The following is a 15,955-nucleotide window of genomic DNA, read 5'->3' as shown; positions in this document are numbered from 1 at the left end:
TTACAAACAGCTAAAGCAACTAATCTTAATGCTTTTAATTTTCTAGAATTCCTTTAATGTCTTACGGAGCTGAAGCTGAGACCTTTCTTTTTACTTCTACTACGGTGCCAGGGACAATTCTTCCAAGAAATATCAGGCCTTTGGAAAACTTTGGTAAACTTTTTTTTTGTAAGTTTTATTTATAGCTCATGTAGAATATTGTCCAAAACTGATTCTTGGAAATCTAAACAGAATACTTAGTTATGGCGGGGGGGTACACACTCTTGTGATGCAGTTTGGTGCTATTTTGAAACCAGCTGGATTATTTCTGAAATTGGAATGTAGAAGATGAGCCAGCCACTCCAAAACTGGCATAACTACTCTTTGTTTGAAGATTAAAATATCAAGTGTTTTATGTAACTTAATTCCATATTTAAATTCCGTATTGTTTCTTTAATCTTACAACTTACTTTTTTCTTGTTTTAAGTATAAATGGCTGTTTGATCCATCATAAATTGCTTGACATACTTCAGTGGTACACTGTGCAGTGTAAGGAGCAAACTATTTGCTGACAAAGGATAATCAAGAAACAGTACAGTCTGGATTCTTTTTACTACACGAGCAAGCTATAGGGCAAAAGCTTGCAAAAAGTGACTTTAGCTCCAGGATCTGGCAGAAACTTGGCAGAAGAGAAGGCAGGGAGGGAGTGCACTCTGTCTTCCTCCAGCTGCTTTAACTGCCAGTCTCTCTGTACTCAAAAAGAATGTAGCTTCCCTTCCCACAAGTGCACTTTATCTGATGCTTAACCATTTCTGCTTTTAGTGGTAATGAGTAGACATGTTAGCTCATGCCTCTGACTTACCTTTCTGATCCTTATTACTGAAAAGTGAAGGTTAAAATAATACCAGAACTTTCACCCACCTTAGATTCAGAAGCGCATTTCAAACATTACTACAAGGTCCTCTTCACCTGAGAAGACTAGATGTGTTGGAGTTAAATCCAGTGAATAAGCCATTTTACGTAAATTAGAACTAAGTCATGATGGTAGCAGCAGCAGAAGAATCTTCAAATCCTTTTCTTATGCTCTGGTTCTGTTTCTTAAACTTTGGAAGAAGGTTATTCTTCATTATTGATGAGGGGACCCTACTGTGTGTTGCAAATGCTTAATGATTTTAAATATAATTTAGATTTTAATTTAACAAATTAATTAATGAAGTTTAGAAGTTTAGGTCTAAGGAAAGGACTGTTAAGCTATTTGATGACTGAGCTTATATGCCTGAGATATGTTCAAGAATGAAGCCAGCTATTGCTCTTTGAAGCAGAGAAGAAAGATGCAGGAAAACTAATGGGAAAAGTGTGCTGGTTTCTCTTTTAGTCATACTTCGTTAATCTACACCACAAGCAGAAAAAACTGAAGAATTATTCTTATGAGAGATTGCAAACATTTAAATAAATCCCAAATTATTTTTTCAACATTAGATTATTTAGGACACGTGAGGAATTAGTTTTGATAATTTTGACAACTGATCTGTGAATGCTGATAACGCTGTCAAATCCTAGTGCAGAACAGGGAACTAAATCTCTTATGCTGTCTTTTGGGAGAAGCAGGAGATTTTGAGCCTCAGTCTTGACAAAGAAAGAAAAGGAAATGATCTCCCCCTACTTTCTCCCCCTTATATTTTTGTTTTAAAATATGATTAAAATGGAGTCTCTTCATTTGCTGTCTTGATTAGAGCTCAGATTTTTTTATATATAAACATTCCACTTCCTCTCTTAAAGGTGTGATTATGAAATGTGAAATTATCAAGTTAACAAGAAGCAGCAAATAACATGAAAATAACTTAATTTTTTGTATGATCTTGCCACACCTGAGCTAAAGGGTTGGATTCTGGAGAGGGAGCCTCAGAAACACCACATCTAAGGAAGGCAGGAGGCGTGCAAATTACCTGCTCCCGACCCAGGGAGATAGTGACGAAAAGTAACAATACAGGACTCTTTCTAGGCCCTGTAATTGGGAAGTTCAGCTGTTTTATGTAATAGTACTTCTACTGTAGACAAAGTACATTGCAACTACAGACTGCACTAAATGCTAAGCTAAGAGAGTTGAAGCATGGAGAAAGACAGTCATCAAGATTGAGTCTTAGAACATTGTTGTATGCTCCTACTGAATACTGTACTTTTCGGTACTTTTCATACTGATACTAGTCTTAAGTGATCTTCAAGTTTGACTTGAAGAGTTCCCACTGATAAAGAGCACACAGGAAATAAGGTGCAGAGCCTTCAAATTTCCTAGCAAAACTAGTGGACCTTGGATGTCAAAATGTCTTAACATCTTGAGGATTTTGGCTGCACCCAGTGAGCCGAGTGTTCCTTTTCTCATTCATTCTTCATATAGCAGCTGAGAAGAGGAAAGACTAAAAAAAAGGTAAGGGCAAAAGCGAGGAAAAACCTGAATGCGACACACATGGCAAATGCAAGAAGAAGGGAGCAGGGCCTTCTCTTACAGGAAATCTGGGAGATGAAATAAAAGGCAGAAGATGGAGGAAACAGGGAACACTGGGACTTAATACAAAGATTTTTTTTTTTTTTTCATGGTCAGGTTAAGTATTATATGGAATCTTTCTCCTTTGTTTACACAGGAGCTCAGACTAGGTGATTATACTCCTGTCCTCTATTTTGGCCTTTTAAAGTGATAAACTATGAAGTGCTTGGGAATTACTTTTCTAAGATTATCAGATTATATATTTGCATTTAATAAACAAGTAGTAGGTAGTAGAAAGAGGTTTTTGTGCTGTTATATACTTCTTGTCTTATCAATTTGTATCTTATTTCTCTTTAATCCATTTAAGAATACATTAAACTGAAATATTTTAGTGTAGTAAAAGCATGGAAAATAACAGCCCTGTACAGAGAGTTAGAATTGTTTTCAAGCATAGTGTGATAAATTCACTGCAAAATCCAGGCCTTGTAGAAGTTAATGTCTTAGCAAGTTTTTAGTCTGTATATGAAAATGAAGCTGTAAAAGACACCAAATTCATGATGCTTTTCAAGATCTGCATGAAGTCTGAAACAATATAATGGATATCTCAATAAATTATACTTAATTCTAAAGTCAGGATGAAATTTAAGTATATTTACTTAGTTGTTGGGTTTTTTTAGTTGTCTTATTAAACTCCTGAGCTTTGCAGTAATTATAACCGTTGGCTTTCCTACAATGACTTCTGTGGCACCACTGCAAAATGTGACACCTGTCCACTACATTGTGGCTAGTGTGAAATAAAGTTAATACAGTATTAACACAAGAGCTCCTGTGCTGCTTTGTACAGCTTGCTTTCATTCTTAATACAGCTTTAGTTTTTTTAACTTGCCACAGGCTGCCACAGATTTTAGTCATCTTTCAGTCAGTCAAATGCTGCAGGTATCCCGGGAGCCTTGCAGCAGAGTTTAAGTCCAGGTTGCTATGGAGCACAGAAGGTCTTGGTCATAACCTGCGAATGAGCTTGCAGTGTCTGAAAACAGATTTTGTAAGGAGGAACAGTGTCATGGGTACTTCTGATTAACTGCTTTCCATGGGATAATCCACTAATGGCCATTTAAAAATTTATCTTTCTACAGTATTGAGCTTTACTGCCAACTTCAGTCTGCCAAAAGGCCTTCAATTTAGAATGACTGGAACTGCTGTATGTTACCAATGCTGTGTGGTTAATTTGTTACTTTACTAATGGTTTAATTTCTCACTGTTTAAATAGCGATAGCAAACCTTCTCTGAGTCACAATGGTGAATGCTATTACTGTCCATGTAGCAATGTTCGTGAATGCCATTACTGTCCATGTAGCAATGTTGGTGCTGCTTCTAAAATACACCTTTAGATAGCTAACATGTCACTTCTTTAGGCTGATTCTGTTCTTCAAAGAAGTCTGTATTAGACAAAATATATGATTTAGCTGCTTAAGCTGTGGCAGCATTTCTTATTAAATCTTACTGTATTATTTGAGGGTGTCTGTTAAACCAGAGAACCTCATTTTATGTACTTAACTGTATTTGCATAAACGTTTTCAGACTTTAACATGTTCTACTTATGTTAGAATCTTCAGGCAAAGGATATGCTGTTGCATGTACCCAAGAAGGAGAAGAGAAAAAACAAGCTTCTGGTTCATCTGGTACTAGAGGAACTAGAAAGAAGTCTGTTAATACTACTCCTAGAAGAAGATCTGCGCGGAACAGCAAAAATGAGACTCTTGGTCAATCTCGGAGTTCACCTCGATCAAGCAATTCTGGGTGCAGTGCCCCTGATGGCAGTAACACATCTCTGAATAAATCATCTTCAGAATCGGAGAAAGCTCTTCCGAAACGAAAGTCTAAAAGAATAGTTAAACAACAAACACCTCTCGTTAAAAAGAAACTGAGAAGTTCTGCACATTCTGAAAAATATTCCAGTGATTCAGTGGAAGATGATGAAGTTGCTGAGTCTGAAGCAGTTCTAATGTTAGATAAAGACCACCAGTCAGATAATGAAAGCAATAATACAAGCCTTCTGCACAGAAATAGTGTGGAAACAGAATCTGCTAATGGATTGGAAAGCTGTAGTGAACATGCAAAAATTGAGGAAACCACAGGAAAGTGTGACAAAGATGAAGATACTTCAGGAAATACAGATGCAAGTTTGTCTGTCCAAGAACCTCCGATATTAACTTTAGAGAGAGAAAGTCTGGAATTTGAAATAAAGGATGTTACTGAAAAAAATGTAGATATTAAGAATCAGGATATCTGTGAAGATACTCTTGAGCAAATGGAAGCAATGACTATTCCCAGAGATGAATTACTTGAGCATATGACAACACTGGAAAAAGATCAGACATTTTCTAGTCCTCAGAATGAATTATTGGTGAATGTTGAAACTTTGACAAAAATAGATCAACCGATAGTTATTCCAAAAAATGAATTGTTGGAATATCCAGAGTCTTTGGAGAAAAATTACCCATTAGAGAGCCCCAGAAGTAAATTGCACGAGCCTCCAGAAGCCATAGAAATAGATGATTCTGAGGCTAAAGAAAGGACAGTAGTAGACTCTGTAAGTACAGATATTCAAAACTTAAAATCTGTCCAAGACAAAGAAGCAGATACATTAATAAGCAACATTACTTCAGACAGTGCATCAGAAAAATCCTTAAAAGAGAAGGCTACACCAGAGAGCGAAGAGGGTAGAACTTCAGAGTCACACAAAATAAATACTGAAGATAAGCACTTTGGTGAAGATAACAATGAAATGATACCAATGGATTGTGACTCATTTTGCAGTGACCAGAATGATCCTCAAATTGAACAGTTACCACCTGTCGAGAGTATACATCAAGGAGAATTGAAATCAGTAGAGAATGTTGCTGGAAACTGTACATCACTTTCAGGACTCTCTGATGAAAAAGATGAAACAATTCCTCAAGAAAAAGAGTGTCAATCGGAATTTAAAAAAGATAAAAAGACTCGAACTAGAAGGTCTAGATTTCACTCTCCATCAACAACTTGGTCCCCTACTAGGGGAGAGGGTAGGAAATCCCAATCACCATCCCCTAAAAGGGAGGAAACCAAAGACAGCTCTCGATCACCTCAGCAGGAAACTGTTAGGGAGGGAGGGAGATCCTCATCTCTGTCTCCAAAAACAGAGACAATCAAAGATGAGAAGAAAACACTGTCTCGATCTCCCAAAAGAGAAACTGTAAGGGAAAGCAGAAGATCATCTTCTCGGTCAAGAGCTAAGGATTCCTCTCCAAGGCAAAAATCTAGGTCTCGAAGCAGTGACAGAGATTGTCAAAGGAGAGATCGTGACAGAGAAAGAAGAAATAGGAGATGGTCTAGGTCACGATCTAGGTCAAGATCACGATCTAGAACAAGAAATAAAGGTTTTTCGTCCTCTAGGAATGAGAGGGATGGTCATTCACCTCGATGGAAAGAGAGATGGGCAAATGACAGTTGGAGAAGTCCCAGAGGAAATGATCGATACAAAAGGAGTGATCAAGAAAAACAGAATGAAAATCTTAAAGAGAAGGACAACACAGAAAAACATAATGATGATCAATGTTCTTCAGACAAACGCAGAAATGATTGTCCAGACTGGGTAATGGAAAGGATAAATTCTGTTCCTGAAATTAGGAACAGAGAACGAGACAAACCACACTGGGAAGACTACCGGCATGATAATTCAGGACATTCTTGGAATAAAAACTTCAGTTCTGGTTGGGTTTCAAATCGTGGGAGAGGTGGGCGTGGAAGAGGTGGGCATGGAAGAGGTGGCTTCATGTATGGAGACCAGAGTGAAAATCACTGGCAAAATAGAAAACCCCTCTCAGGGAACTCCAATGGTTCTGGGAATGAAACTTCAAGGTTCCCAGAACATCAGCCATACAGACGTAAGAATGAACAAGATTATTCTTTTGATACGCCTGCTGATAGATCTGGCTGGACATCTGCATCCAGTTGGGCTGTAAGAAAGACTTTACCAGCGGATGTGCAGAATTATTACTCAAGAAGAGGACGAAATTCATCAAGCCCGCAGTCTGGATGGGGAATGAGACAAGAAGAGGAGACACCTGAGCAAGGTATTCATAGTCTTGAAAAATAAAAGGTAATTTAGTCACAGCTGCAGTAGCTAAGTAAAACGCTAGTCACACTGTCCCATCTTGAGTTTTAGTTCTTCAAAATAATTTGGGGTGAATCCATAGTCTTTTTTCTGATAGGAAGTTTTTAGGTGTGCAGTTTTGGTGGGTTTTGGCAGGGTTTTTGGTAGCTTTTTGTTTGTTTTTTGCTTAAAGGCACAAGTTTTATATCATAAAATTTACTGACTATGTATCTGAAGAGTACTACTGAAGTAAATGGATCAGGTTGAAGAGAAAGTATATCCTCTTCATGGTTACTTTTAGAATCTGCCCACCTTTCAAAAAGGGTGTTTTTTTCAAGGAGACTTGCCTTTTTGTCTGTGAAGACTTGCACTGTAGAGTCCAGAGATGATAAATCATTATGTTGACTTTTATCTTACTTTTAAATAAACATTTTCCTCTTTAAATGCTTAAAGAAAAAAGGGAAGATTTATAAATGCAAAAACCTTAGTTTTATTGTACTTTAGCATAAAAATTCTCTAAAGCCCCAATGGAAGTGTAATATTTTTGTGTATTTTCTATTTACAAGGTAAGTGCCCTGATTGGAATAATGTTTTTGATAAAAGTGACCTAACTCCAGATGAGTTTGATTCTGAAGAACTAAGAAGTTGCCCACAGATTATTAATGCTTTGAAATAAATGGCATATGTGAATTATAAATTAAAAGAACTATAAAATCCAGTTCTGAAGACGACCACTCTTGCACTTTCCCATTATCTCCTTGTTTAATCTTCTATTTTTGTTTTCATCTTATGTCAGCAGTTTTCTTCCTCTGTTCAGAGATGCATCAGTGGCTTCTCAGTTTTGAGGCAACTTTGACAACTCTCAATTTGCTGTAGGCAACATTTATCAAACCTTTAATTGAAATGACTGTTTGTGTGATTTGCAGGCTTCATGTCACATAGTTTGGGAATGATTGCACTATTATATTCATTTTTGAAACCTGAATTTGGGATGAGAATAGTATAATCTCTCAAATCTGGGTAAAACATGCTGGGTTGGTATCTTTAAATAAAGGTGATTTGAGGTGAAGCATAAGGAGTTGACTCCTGATCCTTTTCAAGGAGGTGACAGAATTCCTCATAAAAGGAATTCTAAGGGAAGAGAAATGCATCTGAATTACAGTCCATCAGCTGTTTCTCAAAACTAGTTTCTTGACTTCTGGAAGACTTGCTGCTTGTCTGTGAATGTGACTTGTATGTGACTTTTTGGCTTCTGTTGAAGATAACATGAGACTAAAGTCAACTTTTAAAAATAAACTCTTAGCATGGCACTTCTTTGCTTCTAGGCTTTATCTGCTGTGCCAGTAAAGTGTGGTGGGTTTTGGTTTGGGGTTTTTTTGAGCAACTTTTTTCAGACATGAAGATCTGTGAAATTGGTTGAGGATGATGATTATTCAATGATAATATACATCAGATTGTTTTTATAGTTACCAGAAATGGCTACAGTGACAGCATGTAGATCAGGCAAAGGGAAGCAGAGAGCTGAATATGTGATAAGAAACTAGCATTTGACCCCATGGCATATCTGGTGATGAGTATTCCGTAATAGTGTAATACAGTATCTTTAAAATATTTGGGTTATAGATGTTCTTTTTTGATACTCTATACTTCATGAAGAGTTTGGACATCTGGTTCCACTTGTGCTTTATAAAATACACATTTTGTACTTTGTACTGTCTGTTTTTCTTTTGATAGATCCAAACCTCAAAGACCAAGGCAACCAGCAAAGTGATGGTTCTCAGTTACCGATGAATATGATGCAGCAACAAATGAATATAATGCCACAAGTGAATGCACAGCACCAACCTATGAATATCTTTCCGTATCCAGTGGGTGTCCATCCTCCTATGATGAATATGCAACGCAGTCCTTTCAACATCCATCCTCCAATGCCTTTGCATCTCCATACCGGAGTACCTCTCATACAGGTAGCTGCTCCCACAAATCTGTCTCAGGGATTACCTCCGCCTCCACCTCCACCCCCACCGTCTCAGCAAGTCAACTATGTTGCTTCACAGCAAGATGGAAAACAACTGCAGGTATGCTTTATCGGAAACCATGGTAAGAGCAGTATTAAAATAATATATTAGTTACAGGTTATTAAAAGGCTTCTTGTATTTAATAGTGCATACTTGATTAAATTTATACTTACAAGTTTCTCTTTTTCTCTTAACTTCCCTCTTTTTCCTCCCTACCCACATGCAGTGGAAGTGTTCATGAGGATATTGGTTGGTTTGAGTTTGTAGTTTTTAACTATTAATGCCATAATTGGGTATTTGTAGTAGTGAGATGTTCCAAATGATAATGGAGCACTGAAAATTTTCTTCAGTATTGTCAATTAACTTTTTTCTTCAGTTCCAGAAATAAGGCACGTTAAAGTTTTTCTCCTTCAAAACCTGACTCTAGCTTCTAGGAAATGCTTTAATCCTTGTTCAGTAGTGTGTAGTAAGTGCACCTCTACCTCTTGCTGGAATTCTGTTTTGGGATATATCATCAGAGAGAAAGGAAAAAAATACTTCACATACTGTGTGGCACCAGTTTATTCTTCAGTTTCATTCTCCAGCAGTCATGGTCTTGGCACGTTGTGGCCCAGCCCCTCCCCACACATTTTCTGTTGTTTAATCTTTTCAGTCTCTTTGAGAATTTCCAAATTATTTCTTTGGTATGTTTTACTTCACACTTGCCTGATTCTCCTGTTTTTCCATGTCTTCTCTGAGACTAAACTTCATTTCTGCAGTTTCCAAAATACTCTGCTGTGCTCAGGGTGGGTCAGAGCATCCGTTTGTGCCTTCCAAGACAGCTTAAAACAGCCTCTGTGTATGTGAGCACCTCCTGTAGCCAGCTGTTTATATTAAGAGCTTTTATATCAGGGAAAGGAATATTAGCAACTTCCAGTAGGCTATATGGTCTTCCAAGGAAACATAAAACCACATCTGTGGTGTGTAAAGGATTCTTATGGGTACAACTGAGATTTTTGCTTTTTTCTGTTGTAGGCCACTAACTCTAATGTAAAATGCTTTTACCAGCATTCCAGGTTGAAAAAGAGATGTTTTAGAACAGTGATTTCTAAACCTCTGTTTTCCTGTGTTGTCTTTAAAAAATGTGAATTGCTTAATGACCTACATTCTTTCCCCTTTCAATTGCTGTTAATCATTCATATTCATAAACTTACAACAAACGGAGTTGAGTTCTGTGGGAAATACTGAGTGGGGTTAGAGGCCATATGAAATACTTCAAATAGTGTGCAAAATAGAAAGGTACTATTTGAGCTAAAAAGCTAGGAGATAGCTTGTTGATTTGACTTAGGCCTGTTGTCTGTGATGAACTATCTTCACAATTGGAAATTCAGAATGTTTAATCTCTAAAACATAAGCAATAAGAATGTGTGGCATAAACCTCTGTCAAATTTAATTATCCAGTGCAGTAATAAATATTCTACAAAGATTTAGTGTGTTGCTGCGAAATAGAGGTATTTGTTAGTAAAGCCTCTGTTATATTTGGCTCTTCTCTTTGTGAAACGGTGTCCATGCACCTAAATGCTCTTGGGAGCTACTGCTCCTTTTTCTTTTTGCTTTCATTGAATAAGTCCTTGGTGGCATCGCAATAAAAATACTGAGTACTGTAGGGTCCTAGCCTATCCTTTCCTGCTCAAGACAGATGAAGAGATAGCACTGGCTAGCTTTAGCATACTCATTTTAACAGTTCAATATCTGTCCTTTCCAAAGAGCTTAAATTCCTGTTTTGTTATTTCCCATCTGGATAAATGCACACCTGCAAAAAATAATGATGGTTACTTGCAGAGAAAAAAGGGACATTTAGGGTCGCCTGCCAGAAACAGTGTTTGTAATATGTTGGGGGGATGCATTCTTGGCTTTTGCTAAAACCGGCCTCAATCTGAATTGTTGCGAACTACTTCATTTCTCAATTCCAAAATATCAACAGTGTCTGTAGTGTCTTTAGACTGTGTCTGGGAATGCACTGAAAATGGCCTTTCCTTAAGAATAGATCCCAGTGCTCAATCAGTGTTTCACCCACAGTTTACTCAAAGCTAAAGGTATGTTTACATTTGACATTCATTGCAAGTTCAAGCTGATTTAAGAAAAAAAAAAAAGCGAAAATAACCTTTTTGGAGAAACACTGTTATGATACATGAATGCAAATGTGTTTTAAGCTATTTTTTTTTGTATGCATGTTTTGGTGCTGGTAACACCATCCATGCCTGTTTGCAGGATCCTGCTTGAGAGTTGTGCATCACTGGCACCTCCCTTAGAGCCAGAATCTAGAAACTGCAATGATGACATGCAGGATACATTGCTGTTCAAGCTTTATTTTTTCCTTTGATTAAATCTGGTATTATATGCACATTTTCTATAATAATGGACAGTGTGGAAAGTAGCTAATGAACCCAAACACGTAGTACTGATGTCATTTCTGTAGCTGCTGAAACTTCCAGGAAGATTTATTGACATACTGAAGGATAACATATTAACTACTGATAACTTTTTAAAACAGGGAATTCCAAGTGCTCCTCATGTAAGTAATAACATGACTGCTCCAGCCTTGTCTGCTCCAACAGCAGCCCTGGGAAATGTGGGAACAGTCCAGGGACCAAGTTCTGGTAATGCAACATCATCAAGTCATATCAAAAGCTCTAATGCTGCTGTGAAATTGGGAGAAAACAAAGCAAGTGTAACGGTGGAAGCCAGCGCAGATAGCTCAAAGAAGGACCAGGCAAGTTCGAAGTTCAGAGTAATATATATAATTGTCATACAAAAGAGAGCAAATTATGAAACTGTGTGTAGTATACTCACTACCATTATCTTCATCATATTTCAGTACTTTGGGGGAAGGTTATAGGACATAACAAACTAGCAAACTGACTTTTTAAAGAGTCGCCATCTTTAGAGCAGCACTATTTACAAATATTGTTTTAATTGCTGTGGGGCCATAGTCTGTTTTTAGTAAAACATACAGTTCTCGTTAGTGTTGAAATTTGACTGAACTGAACATGTTTTCCTGGTTGTTTAGAGTAACTTTTTATCTGCAGAGTTTTAATTTAGGATTGATTCAAACTAATTTTAAATCATTCCTTTCACATTAAAAAGATGAATATGCATGCATCTAAAAATAACGCAAGTTTGTTCATTCTTCAGAAATTGTTAATTCAAGAAAAAGCAGCACAAGAGGTCAAACTGGCTATTAAACCTTTCTACCAAAATAAAGACATCACTAAGGAGGAATATAAAGAAATTGTGCGGAAAGCTGTAGATAAAGTAAGTTGATTTATTAATAAAATCTGAGATGTGTACATTTCAGTTGAGGTAGGGTTGAGAGGGGGTTGTGTGTGTTTTGGGGACAACTGGTAGTTGCTGGGAAGGGAGAACAAAAACACTTATCAGAGCTTCGTTAGCTCCTCAGAACACTACCTGGTTTATTGTTTGAAATGGTTGAATGGAACTGAGCAGTTAGGAAGTATTAGGAGTTTCCTAAGTTATTCTGCTGGCCATGGAGGAACTTGTGGTGGGGAGAAGGTAGTTATGTAATGTAAAACAGTGGCAAATCAACAATAATGTTTCAAACACATTTTACTTTTTCTTTAATACTGTTGTAGGTTTGTCATAGCAAGAGCGGAGAAGTTAATTCTGCAAAAGTGGCAAATCTAGTCAAAGCATATGTAGACAAATATAAACATTCACGGAAGAAGAATCCAGAAGAGGCAGTGTCCTGTGAAAGAAAATAGATCATGTTTTCAGTTTTTAATTTTATTCTATCTACAAAGTGCAATTTCAACATGAACAGTTAACTGAAAATTGTACATGGCTGATTTGAATCTGGTTTTGATAAAATTATTTTTCAATGTAGTATATAATGTTTTGTTCTAAAGAAATGTAGATCTACAGTACAACTTCTTTATTCCTTTTTAAAAACAGATGTCTAAAAAAGTAAAAGGTGTAAAGGAGAGAGTTATTAGGATTGTACGATTGTGTGGATACTTAGATGTACAGCATTTTGACTTGAATAATGGAGTGCATTAAATTAGAAACTTCTGTCTGAGTACATTGATTTTGGAACAGGTATGTACAGTACATGTAATCAGATTAAAGTACATTTTTTCTTTTGATTTCTCCCTAATTATAGCAAAGATAATGTATTGCCTTGACAAAGATTTCTAGTGTTAACTGGACAGACTGAATGCAGGGGTCACTGTGTATATAAAAAAGCACATGGAGTTGTCTGAACAGAAGAACTGTTTAGATTTTTTTTAAAAAAATCATAAACAGTAAGATTCAGTGCCCAAAATCATGGGCACTGTACATCTGTTGTAACACCAAATAAAAGTTATGCTGCTTGTTTTTGTTTGTGACGTTTTTCAATTTGTTCCAAGATAGCGGGATGAACTTGATTAATCTCTATGTATCAGTTATAACGCACTGACAACCTCAGTTCTTAGCTATTAAAATGACATAGGCAGTTAGTATGCTGTAGAGTTGGATGTTCCTGAAAAAATAAGCACTAGTTTCTTTGTAACTTCGAGGAAGATGAAGAAAGCTGGAATTTGTGATCATCTCCCTGTTGATCAGAGACTGCCAGTTGTGCCAGTCTGATCTGTGTAATATTTTTCCTAGTCCGTTACGGCCTGTAGCATAGATCACCAATTGAAAGTACCTGGTCTTAAGTCACATGCAGCTTTTAGATTTTCTGGAGCATGTTTCTCTAGTGTTTTGTACAGGTACCAAAATCACTTTGAAAGCAGATGTGGGTTCATTAAATGTGCTAGAAGAATGCTTACACCTGATGTCAAACCTGTTTTACTGAAATAGCAGAAGATAGGTTTGCTGGAGCACAGATCATTACTAGTTCCTTATGGAAAAAGCCAGCTTGGGATCCTTTCAAATTAGTATTACAAGAGCAATACAGTATAGAAGGAACCTTGGTTCCCTCTTTTTGTAAGACAGTGCTACTAAAATTTTAGCATCCCCCTTCAGTCCTGCTGTGTGGTAACAACCTTTTGGTGTTGGCTCAAGATCTGGGTTCTGCTCCAGCCAAAAGCATGAATACACCATTTTGGCAGAAAGTGTCCATCGAGGTTGTTTGAGAACTCATCTCATAGTAGCCAGTAGTTCCCCAAGTGAACTTGTCTTGGCATGAAAGTAGTATTGCCCTCTAAACTTTTGCAGCCTGAGGATGAAATAAGGGATATACAGCCATGTGCGCGCACACGTGAGATATATATGTGTGTAAATATATATATATCATGTGTAAAAAAAAAAAAAAAAAAAAAAAAAAAAAAAAGTAATGTCACAACAGTTGATCACTTGGTTTTAACTATAACTTTCTACAGACTTAATGAAGCATTTGACTGTCTATATTTATTTTTGTGTGCCTAAATAATACTATGTAAATTAGAAACCAATATAATACATTTTCTACAGTCAAGCCAGGTTTTAGGCATTTTTTTTTTTTCTTCAAAATACTCTGTTTTACACTGTGGTAGCAATTTGTATGATCTCTTGAACAATTTTAAGCTAAAATTGGTTAGCACTTTTTGAAAAATGTAGCAAATTGCTATGTCGATCCTGGTTGATCACGCCATGCGTACTTATTTTATTACATTTTTTGTCTCTGATTTTTTGGATTTTAATGACTTTTTATAGCTTTTTACTCTATACAGTTGAGCCTTGCTATAAAGCTCCTTTCAGGAGCCAGATAAATGTTCTTTTTAAAAGGAGAGGTGGAAATTGGGTGGGAAGGAACAATGGAGGATTTAAACTGGGAGGAGGAAGGGGTCATTAATTTCTTGTTTTTGCAGCTCTTGGCTGGAAGAAAAGATGTCACTTGCTGCCACATTGTTAGGGCAGTGACTGTAGTGATGCTCCACTGTATTTCAAATCCTGATGAAGAATATGATAGATTAGAATGTGATCAGTAACTTTTTATTTTTTACAATGAAATACTTAAGAATTTATCAGAAAATATGCAGTTCATTACAATTGCTATATTGAAATAAAAAAATGCATTGCCTTAATACATAGACTCTCCTCCTATTTTTCCAGAAAAGCAGCAAAGTCTGTTAGTGTTGACTGCCTGAGGAAGCATGTGCTTTAACCTTGTAGTCATGTTTTTGTTAAGATAGTATTAAAGCTGTATTTCTATTTATTGAAACTCCTTGTATTAAAACTCCAAACATGCACTACTGCAGACGATAAAATGATGGGAAATGCTGAGCCCAGGTGATACCTGTAGGGTATCAGTAATTCATTTGCTCTAAATTGTCTTGGGGGGGGGGGGGGGAATTATGAAACTGTATACCTTCTGTGAACTTATGCAAATTATAAGGGTTTTCCTTGCACTCCTCCCACTGTTTCACTGTGCATGCTGCTTGAATGTCTCATCCTAAAGATATGTCTTAGGAGCACAGTGGCTGTCCAAAGTCAATAATATGGTGTTTGTAGTGTAAGGCTGGAGTGCTGTCTACTGAAAAAATATTTTAAAACTAGTTTTATGTAGTGCTTAACATTTTCTAATAAATTCTTTTGACTAAGCTGTAAATAGTCTGTGTTTGGTCTTAAATGATACTGGCTCAAGTGGTGTAATCCAAAAAGCAGTGTTCTAAAACTGCTACTCCTATACATATTGTTTTACTTTGTCTGGACTCCCCCTCCTAGTTGCATCCTGTTTGTATTCTGTTAGTCTGTCATCACCCCTACTGGTCTTTCTGCAAATATCAGGCTGACTTTAAAGTAGGAAGAGGAGGGGGAAAAAAAGGCAAAATGTTCCTGTGCTGCTGCTAGTGCTTGTAAAATGTTGTGGGTCTCTTGGTGGCCCAAACAGGGACAGGTCCTGTTCTATGTCTTGGAAGTGCTAGAGGCAGTGATCAAAACAGTAGCCTTAGCAGGTCATGGGGAATTTTGCATCCATCCTGCTTAAATGGGATGCCTCATTTTGATGCATCACTTGACTTTCTAGGACTACCCCCATCTTATATTCACAGGGTACTTCCCTGGGTACCTGCAGACCTGTCCATGCAGCCTATGTGGAGTCTGCTGTGATTTTTTGGGGGGGAGGGCGCTGCCTGGCTCTGTCTATGCTGTTCACAGCTGCATTAGGTTGGTTGTGGTGGCAAGGTGGTGACCAGCGTGGTGGCAAAGTGCAGTCTCTTACAAGGCGGCTGCTGCTGCTGCTCTGGAACTGCTTGCTTGGGAGGTGTGAAACTTGGTGTCTCACTTCACTTTGTACTGAAAGTGTCCTGGTAGATGGGCCTGGGGGCTGCAGGGAGAGCACCCCAGTGGGGGAGCAGGGGTGGAGATGAAGGCCAAGAATTA

At 37.4% G+C, this 15,955-nt stretch overlaps 1 protein-coding gene across 4 annotated transcripts in view; it reads left to right on the top strand.

Annotated features, from left to right (window-relative positions):
• Positions 1-15,182, top strand: part of SCAF11 (SR-related CTD associated factor 11) — a 54,225-nt gene extending 39,043 nt beyond the window's left edge. For all 4 annotated transcript variants that reach the window (XM_064508203.1, XM_064508205.1, XM_026099904.2 and 1 more), the window contains 6 exons: positions 47-153; positions 4,066-6,573; positions 8,328-8,671; positions 11,145-11,363; positions 11,786-11,905; positions 12,244-15,182. In XM_064508203.1, coding sequence (XP_064364273.1) covers positions 47-153; positions 4,066-6,573; positions 8,328-8,671; positions 11,145-11,363; positions 11,786-11,905; positions 12,244-12,372 — 3,427 coding nt within the window. In that variant the 3' untranslated portion in view covers positions 12,373-15,182. The remainder of the gene's footprint in view (positions 1-46; positions 154-4,065; positions 6,574-8,327; positions 8,672-11,144; positions 11,364-11,785; positions 11,906-12,243) is intronic.
• The last annotated feature ends 773 nt before the right edge of the window (positions 15,183-15,955 follow it).

Source organism: Dromaius novaehollandiae, chromosome 1 (genome assembly GCF_036370855.1).
Source record: "Dromaius novaehollandiae isolate bDroNov1 chromosome 1, bDroNov1.hap1, whole genome shotgun sequence".
Taxonomy (NCBI): Eukaryota; Metazoa; Chordata; class Aves; order Casuariiformes; family Dromaiidae; genus Dromaius; species Dromaius novaehollandiae.
The sequence above is the reverse complement of the archived record's forward strand: the minus strand, read 5'-3'. Positions and strand labels throughout refer to the sequence as shown.